This window comes from Gymnoscopelus braueri, assembly GCF_963280865.1.
Source record: "Gymnoscopelus braueri genome assembly, chromosome: 5".
Lineage (NCBI taxonomy): Eukaryota > Metazoa > Chordata > Actinopteri > Myctophiformes > Myctophidae > Gymnoscopelus > Gymnoscopelus braueri.
This window is the reverse complement of record NC_137606.1, coordinates 4,559,336-4,569,039: the sequence shown is the minus strand read 5'-3', so window position 1 is coordinate 4,569,039 and position 9,704 is coordinate 4,559,336. Positions and strand designations below refer to the sequence as shown.

General features: G+C 39.8%; 1 protein-coding gene across 1 annotated transcript; it reads right to left on the bottom strand.

Moving 5' to 3' along the window:
* Positions 1 to 1,796: 1,796 nt before the first annotated feature.
* On the bottom strand, positions 1,797 to 3,033 carry LOC308085219 (putative nuclease HARBI1; the record flags this gene model as incomplete). The annotated part of the gene is made up of 4 exons (XM_080428301.1): positions 1,797 to 1,883; positions 2,005 to 2,195; positions 2,304 to 2,699; positions 2,925 to 3,033. The coding sequence occupies 4 exons, from the start codon at positions 3,031 to 3,033 to the stop codon at positions 1,797 to 1,799; spliced, it is 783 nt and encodes a 260-aa protein (XP_080284427.1).
* Positions 3,034 to 9,704: the final 6,671 nt, after the last annotated feature.

The following is a 9,704-nucleotide window of genomic DNA, read 5'->3' as shown; positions in this document are numbered from 1 at the left end:
TCCTACAAGGGGTGCCCAAAAAGGTTTTAAACAGGAAGTGACCGCCTAAAAGCAGTTGACACAAAAGAAAACATAAGGGGACGTCATAAAAGTGTATAATTTGGTACGTACATTGAGTGCTTCTTAATATATCCTAGAAGGGGTTATTTATTTGTTTGCTTGTTTATTAAACTTTTTAGGAAGGGACCATGTTGAAGAAATTCTAAATGGCTGTTTAAACAGTTGACCATGGCAGTCTGCATATTATGCAGACTCAATACGACAGGTTATGCAGTGCATAACTTGCCGTATTTTGTAGTCTACCTTCTGTTTTCATTTCTACATCACTTATTTATTTTACTTTTTTTATTGTACTCTTTGAATCTTCTTTATTTATCTAACTCTCTGCATATTCTCATTTATTTTACTCTGCATCTTATCTTACTCTGCATATTCTTATTTTACTCTCTGCATCTTATTTATTTTGCACTCTACATCTTCTTGCTTGTTTTACACTCTATCTTCTCATGTATTTTCTTCTTGATCATTACTGTTTTTTTGTGATTAGTGTTTAGTAACTACATGTATTCATGTGTGCCATTTCGCAATTACCAGCACATTGGCATAATGCTCTGCAAGGTAACCCAGCATCCCGGCATCTACACTTTCTCGAACAGAAGGGCTCAGCTTTGCAGCCACACTTGAGTTCTCTACAAACTTAAGCAGCCTCTGGCAAGAGTGTCCATAAAGGTGTCCACGAATCAGCGACTTTAATTTATTTGTCAGGAGATGGTAGAGATTGCATAGCTTTCAGGCTTCTGGACCAAATGCTAGATTGGCTGCTCGATTTGAATATTGTAGCAGTGCAGCCCGTGTGGGAGGAGTGTTTTCCATTGAGAGACTATTCAAACTTTTTTTGGCACCCCTTAGGATGCATTCAGATCACCCAAGGGACATTTGTACCAAATTTCATGCTTTTATGAGATTATTTTTTATGAGTGGCTTTTGCATCATCTGTCAAGACTGTACACAGCCATTTTCAATTTAGTCAATAACTCACTTCCTGTTTCAGATAATTTCAGGCACCCCTTCTAGGATGTCTTAGGATGACCCAAGGGACATGTATGCCATTATGAGATTCTTTAGTTGTCTTTTGAGTCAATCGACAACACTGTAGGCGGTCATTTTCAATTTTGTCAATGACTCACTTCCTGTTTAAGATTTTTTTGGGCACCCCTTCTGGGATGTCTTGGGATGACCCAAGGGACATGTATGCCAAATTGTATGCTTTTATGAGATTCTTTAGTTGTCTTTTGAGTCAATAGATAACACTGTAGGCGGCCATTTTCAATTTTGTCAATAACTCAGTTCCTGCTTAAGATTTCTTTGGGCACCCCTTCTAGGATGTCTTAGGATGACCAAAAAGACATGTGTGCCAAATTGTATGCTTTTATGAGATTCTTTAGTTGTCTTTTGAGTCAATCGACAACACTAGGCGGCCATTTTCAATTTAGTCAATAACTCACTTCCTGTTTCAGATTCCTTTGGGCACCCCTTCTAGGATGTCTTAGGATGACCCAAGGGACATATGTGCCAAATTGTATGCTTTTTGGAGATTCTTTTGGTGTCTTTTGAGTCAACGGTCAACAGTTTAGGTGGCCATTTTGAATTTTGTCCATAAGTCACTTCCTGTTTAAGATTTTTTTGGGCACCCCTTCTAGGATGTTTTAGGATGACCCAAGGGACATCTGTATCAAATTTCATGCTTTTATCCGCCGCGTAACGATTTGGCCATTTTTTGTGCTTAGTACCCCCTACTATGGGGGGATTACATCTGGAAGGGGGACACCATGGCGTTTGGAAATGTTGTGGAGGACACAGCAGGCCATGGCAATCTTGCATACCTGTTGGAGTAGATGGGACCTAATTAATAGACTGCATACATATAATAGCATATGCCCACTGTTTTTCAGGTCTTGGTGTAATGTGGAGGTTATACTATACATTTGTATTTCATTTTCATACCTTTTCGGGCTTGTAAAGGAGCTTTCCTCCTGCTATGTCGAGGCACAGCCAGCGGCCTTTCAGCACACCGATTGTGCGCTCCACAACGGAGCGTGTGGCCACATGGCTGTCGTTGTAAGCCCGCTCCTGTTGGGTCTGGGGGTTGTAAAGGGGGGTCATGAGCCAGGGAGCCACAGCATAGCCTTTATCACCTATGGTAGAGATCGGATAATGGTTAGCCATGCGATCCGGTGAATTGAATTTGCATGTAGCCAAGTGAGAGGAAAAGGCACAAAATAAGCGATTGGATAAACACTCACCAATGAGCCATGCGTCTCCAGCAGCCCCCTGTTCAAGACGCATGCCCACACTGCTGTTGTGTAAAATGAAGGAGTCGTGGCTCCCGCCCCCCCAACGGGTAACTTCATTTAGATTGAAATATGGGAATGGGTCTGGAAATGGCGCTTTGATGCGCACATGAGTGCAGTCTATTGCTCCAATGGTGTTGGGGAAGCCGGCGATGTCGAAGAAATCTTGTTTTATTGGTTGCTGTTGTTGAGCTGTGTAGGGGAACTGGATATATTGCGGTGCCAGGCGGATGATGCCATCCAGCACGTTCGGGAGCGTGCGGCTCAGGGACGCCTGAGAAATTCCAGATCTGTCGCCTACCAGCCGCTGGAATGACCCGGTGGCGAGGAACCCCAGGCTGCTCAAAACTTGCACATGTGCAGGGATGGCATGATTCCTGTTATAATATAATAATACTAATTAATAATAGGCATCAATTTGATACGTGCACTTTACATTTGAAACATATCTGAAACTGCTGCATGCCATAAATAGGCCACAACAATCGAATTAAAAACCTAGACATTACATTTGAAAAATGTTTAATTTTAACCTGTTTGTTGGTCGGGTCAAATATGGCTCCAGGGTATCACAGAGCTCCATCAGACTGTGCCTAGGGAGACGAAAGCGGCACCGGAGCCACTCGTCACTCTCCTCAAACATATTCATGCGGTCTTTGAAGACGCGCCGTCCTCTCCCCATGGCTTGGTTGGCCAAATGCTCTAACAGTATTAGATCTGCCATAGTGCTAGTGCCCAGTCTGAGAGCCACCCCAAGTCCTTTATATAGCACCATTAATCACTTTGAACAAGCTGGTCATGATTAGGCCTCGGCCTATTTTATTTTATTTTATTTTAATGTAATATTATTTTTTTTAAATTTCATATTTTGTCTTTTAAAAAATTTGTTGACACAAGTTGGCCACATACATATTTGATTTGAGGTTTGCCACTGTTGTAATTGATTTTGACATGAAGAATAAAGCATTCTAAAGACATACGCACATTTCAGCCCTGGTAGGACACCCTCGGGCTGACCTGAGAACGTGCGCACCTGACGCACAAAACACAGAACAAAAAACATTTATGAATCCGACTGCAGGTGTAGGATTTGTCCTAAATGCCAGTACGTACAAAATATGGTCGTAAATCCCTTTATGAATCTGGGCCATTGTCCTTGGTCCTCTTGGTCCAATTCTCTTTACAATAGTACAGCTGCCTCACCTCCTCCACCACCTCATCACACACACACACAGGAGAAATTGAACAATAATTTAACATATTGCATATTTGCGATGTATTGTTATTCACCATTGATTAGGACATCTGAACCTCTGTGGGGTTTACATAGCACACCTATTGCTTAATGGCGTATTGACAGAATGTTTTAAGCTTTGGATTTACATTTGAAACCGTAAACCTTGATTACGTGGGGACTGATTTAGATTAATTCATTAGACATATGTCTATAACTAATGTTCTCTGTGGTCAGTGATTAGGGTTTGATATGTCTGGATTTGTCTGCAGACTGGATGATGAGATTGGCTAAAGGGGCTGCAGCTCAGGAGATGCACATTGGAGACGTCAGCTCTACCCCGGATACCAATATGTAAAGAAAATAATGAACATGTAAACAGTACAATCATGTAAATAAATTATAGGCACATACTAATGCATATATGCATAGAACGACAATCGGTCACAAAACCTTTTCTTAGCTCTTCTACCTGCGGTGCTTTATCCAAGTAGGCCTACAAACATTTCCCATGGGGGAGGGCGTACCACAATGGCGTACCACTCCAATGCATAGCCGTCCATATCATTCCATGCCTGCAGATTGCACACAAAACTCCCGTAGATTACAAAAATAACTCATCCTAACTTAGCATACTATTTTGCCCGTAACTTCAGTCAACTCGGCTCCAGGATAAGATGTTAAAACCAGAAGACCATAGATATAACGTTATGGGATATTTATCATGGAAAATCACAGATGAACAATGGTGGAATGATGATAATTTTAGTACAATGGAAAAGAACAATCAATACTGCATTAGAGAGTATGCACATGCATCACTTTTCCACCGGGACACTCCCCCCTCATTTAGACTGAGTGGCAAAACATTGAGCGAGCAGCATGGAGCATTAGTTTGGAAGCGCTTGTTGGAAATCACTCAACGGTCCTGGTACCACCTGTTTCTGATTCGCACATAATGCAGGAGGCAGCAGTTGCGTTATTGAAAACGAGCGCTTCCAAACTCTGAAAAATAATCACCTGCACAGAATTTATTGACAGAAAGTAGCTCATAAAATGTCAACGGTGGATTTTCATGAAACAAACTTTGCAGATAGAAAGAGGATAATTCAAGCTTTCCGTACAGCTGCCATGTTGGTGAGTTTAACGTCGTTTAATACAATCAGGAGACTTTTCTGTTCCATCCATTTCTGGATGTATGGGCTGTTGAGGCCAGAAAGTCGTTTTTTTGGCTCTGAGTAGGCGTTCCCGCATAACTTCCGGGTATGATAATGTCACACACATAGCCTCTATATCCAAATAGAACTCTATGAAAAGATCACCGGCACTCACTTGGTATTAGGATCGCTTGTTTGTTGTAGAAAGCCCCAGCAGCAGATCACACACGGACGTTTCGCCCAACCTCAGTGTGAGTAGAACTATAACTCAATACTTACAGAATGTATCAAAAGAAATGGAACAAAACAGAGAAATCAGGAACAAACTAAACAGGAAACTAAACACTACCAGCATGCCTCTCAAACACACTGAAGTCAGCCTGCCTTTTGAAGGCCCTCTGCCATCAGTGCAGCTGGGCTAATCACTCTACTCACAATCAGTACAGGTGTGTTCCATTAGGCTAGTGCCCAGTCTCTGGCTCCTCCTACCCGGGACACTGGGCAGGAGGGTATTTTCTACACCTATAGAGCGTGCCAACGTGTCGTAAACCTGGTTTTTACCCCTCAAAGATGTCCGCCGCTACCAAAAGACACTTGTTGACGCCCCCTTCAGGATTTTTGGCACGCTCTATATAGAAATCTAAAATGGACAATAATCAGGAAATTATAAAGTCAATACCAGTTACCTGATATACATGTGTGTGTGTCAATATCTATCTATGCAGTAGACGGCTTTAATTACAAGCAACATGGCAGCTAAGATCAGTTCATGGATACTGGGATTGAAGAAAAAAATAAGCTCATGACTGAAAATATTAGAAAACTATTAGACAATCTTACAATAAATGCACGGAATCTCTGTACGCCTACCTGTACATCTGTTATTCGCGTATCTCGAGAACCTTCCGAAACGGGTACAACGGGTAGATCTGACCACTGGTACAAGGGTTTGCATAGCCGGGTGGGTCATGCCTTCCCTATTTACCGATCATTCCCTATTTACCGGTCTAATGTGTAAAATGATGACATTTCAGTATCATCGTTCTAAATATATGTACAGCCAACCAGTTGGAGAAAATAACAGATTGAAACTTTAACCATTGCTTTTTATTAAAAAATATTCTAGACATTTAGGGTTTTATGGAAGATGCTCTTGTCTTGAACATGTATTATATTGCTATAATATTTATTCTTAAAATAATATCATTCTTAAAATAATATTATCACTGTAGGACTTATAATAGCCATATGGTGTCGAGCAGCAGTGTTAAAGTTACAAGACAAAAGGAAGACATGCATGTGATCAATACTCACTTGTAGCTTCACCTCTTCCATCCATTTATAGCTTTTACACAGTTGTAATGAAAATGTCCTTTATTTGTAGTGCCTCCCCTTCTCTAGGGCACTGGTTCTCAAAGTGTGGTCCGGGGCTCCCCAGGGGTCCTTGAGGGGGTTCCAGGGGGTCCCCAGCTAAATGACAAATAGTTTCACCACCTAAGTCCTGTTTTATACCATGTCAAAAACTGTTAAAATAGCAGAGTTGTAGATAGGCTATTTTCACTGTTTTTGAAATATTTTCAACATGTTCACATATAATGACCTACCCAAAATTGGGACGCCTATTTCCGCAGCTAGAAGTTGGCCCAATTGAGAGAATGACTTTTCAAATCATATGATTTATTCTCTCCACCATTGACACTTGTTGAATTCTGGATTTTGTTTTCTCCTTTTTTCTGAATTCCTTGAATGTGCCCTAGTCTAGTGTCCACCCATTGTTGATTGTTCTCTCTCACTCTCTCTCACTCTCTATCACACTCACCTCACTCACTCACTCACCTGGTTTAGATATGGAACACCTGCGGCCAATTAGCAATTGGGTTAAATGTTTTATTTTCTTCCCTTTCTTTATCTTATATTTGTACTTTATGACAAGAAATGTTTATTTATTTCATTGACAGAAATGCACATACATGAACAGTTATTTGTACATATCTGTCAAAAGGATAAAACACAAGTGTTCGAGGGCTAATATCCATTCCATTGTTCCATTCCAGGTTTATTTGAGAGGCTGTAACACAACCATGTTGACATACAGTAATGACGTAATTATGCTGCTTCCTTCACATGTGTTAACAAATGATACTAATTAAGCATCTTTAAAATATGGGAAAAACTACTATAGGTCGAGTACTTAAACAGAAAATTGTTGAAATTGGTTCACGACACAATTTTATACTAATGAGTTTGCATGACTATTAAGGAACAACTTATACCAGGTTTAAGACAAATCTGGCAACAATAACAAAAAGAAAGGGGCAAAAAAGGCCCAAATACCACTTACTCCGGGATGGCTACAGGGCCCTACCCCAGCCACCCTTTTGGAGCTCTGATCACTGCTCTATCCAACTGGTCCCTGCCTACAGAGGCTAAAGAAAGAACCAATCAGTGAAAGGGATAGTCAAAACTGATATTGAAAACTAAGATAATGCTTCTGGGTAAAAGCAGACAACCTATCCAGTATTAATATTTAACCCCTTTTCATGTGTTCTAGCCTGGTTGTAACTCCCTCCAAGCACAGACAGACACAAGTGGTTTCCTTGCTACTGATTTATTTGGAAAGCGGCTTCAAATCCCTCCAAATCCACGTGAAAACTAAATAATAATCATAAAAATAAGTATGTTACATTTATGATGACATCATGCACAGCATGTAAATTAGACATTTACCAGAGTAAAATACAGACAGTACAAACAAACAAACAAATACCTCGTTGGCTGCATGCTACACATAAAGGGAGTACTCTTCAGTCTTCAGGTCCTCACTTATAACCCTTTCTTATGACTTCAGACGGTAACCTTTCTTATAACTTTTAAGTTTAGACAGTCTCTTGTGCCCAGCATGACACGGAGCTTCTGCACCTTGCTGCTTGCTGCTAGTTACTTAATGACAAAGTCCTGTGAACCCCATTCACATGAGAGCAGACTAATGAGACACAGAACGTGACTTTAACACTTCAAAATAAAAGCATTACAACAACTTCACAAATATCCATGAAATAATGTATACATAAATGTGACTTGAATAACTTCTTAATTATGAACTTAGACTTAGAGAAATAAAACAAATTATTAACTTATAGACGATGACAGCAGTTACACTGGTTGTCATCTCAGATATAAAAATGTGGGTCATTTTATCATTGCATACTTAAATCTGGTCAAATCTGACTTTTTCCACAATATGGCCAGACCCATTGGGTTATTGCAATAGTTATGTGTCTTCACAAAAAAAGAGAACTTTTCCCACTGCTTTACACCTGTGTATGTGACGGTATTGATTCTGATTCTTTGCCTTGTTGAAATGTGCTTCACTTATTCTCCAGTGGGAGCATCTGACAAAGGTTGACACAGAATCAAGTGTTTTGTGATTGGCACCAAAGCTACAGAAAGCCTCATTCCCCAACTGCAAAACACTACCGCCCTCTATTGACTATCTTTGGTATAGTCAATGAACAAATCCACGAGTGAATGTGTAAAAAACCATATAGCATAATAAAGTACATAAATAAAGGGACTTGAACAAGTTTATTTTTGAGTGTGTGCAAATAAACAGCCATAAAAAAATACATTGACAACCTTTGGCAACTGTCCACACATTGAAGTAAAACTACCACTCCTTAAATCCACAGATTACATCAATCGAAAGGGGAAACATTGTTTGAATGTAGAAGCATTGTGCCATTTCATGGGCGTTGTCAAATGGGTTTTCAGGAGTGTTGGTATGGATGGAGATTATTTCTGAAATGGTGCTAAAATATAGTTTATTTTGAAACTCCATTTTAAAATGAAACGTATTCATGTGGATGTGGCCATTAGGAATGCGAAATACTTAACAAAGTTAAAATCAACACCAGCATCCCCATCGCTGCCCTCAGTGGTGTGTCAATGACCACCATGCAGCAAGCTAGATGATATAACATCGATCCTGACAAAAATCATCAGAGCATACATGGAGTTCTTAACCCATGGCCTATTCTACAAATGACTTTTCTGAAAACCTTATGTTGCTAACCAGTGGTGCTCAGCGTTCCTCACGACAAGGACCGACAAAATTATATGTATTACTAAATATTTTGTTCCAAGATTTTAGTTAAAAATGCAAAAAATGTCTTGATTTTAAAAAAATGGCAGTTCTACAAGCTCATAGCATGGCACGAAGTGACACGCTATGAGCTTGTGTATCTGATATGTTATCTTGTATATCTGTCACTTTTTTTCTCTGACCCGAATTGTATTCATTGACTTCTGGTTGTCTGTAAGCACAGTGGTTCTCAAACTTTTCAGGCCGCGACCCCCCCAAAATAATCATATTTGAACTGGGGACCTCCCACTTTACATTTAGTTTGACTCCACAGATAGATATTGTGAAAATAGCCGATCTACAAGCTCACAGCGAGGTGTGAGCATGTAGATGGCTATTTTCACAACTTTTGCCTCTTTCTCAGGTAATATTTCACAATTTGGTCAATGTTTGACAATTTTTATAGTATAGTTTGTTGATTACTTTTGACACAGTAATGGTCTTATTATCATTACATTTTTTGTATTAAAAAGGAAATTGTCACTTTAGAAATGTGCAGACACCCTGTGTACACATATACTGTATGTTGGTTTGTTTACTGTTGAGTGAGAAAACAATGCTTTAACCAAATCATCTGGGGAGTGGACCCCCCACCGTGTTGGCACAACAATATCAAATAAGGCTTTTCAAGTATCAAGAGGGGTTTATTTGTTACAAGCAGTGAGGTTTCTCTCTAAAACATGATTAATAGGCTACATATTATCAATATGAAACCAGTTTAATCCTGTTATTCTTTGACTACACTGATAGTCCAAATAAAGCAAAGAATTCAGGGCATTAGGAAAACATCTGACAAAATAATGTTTCCAACAACTTTCCTT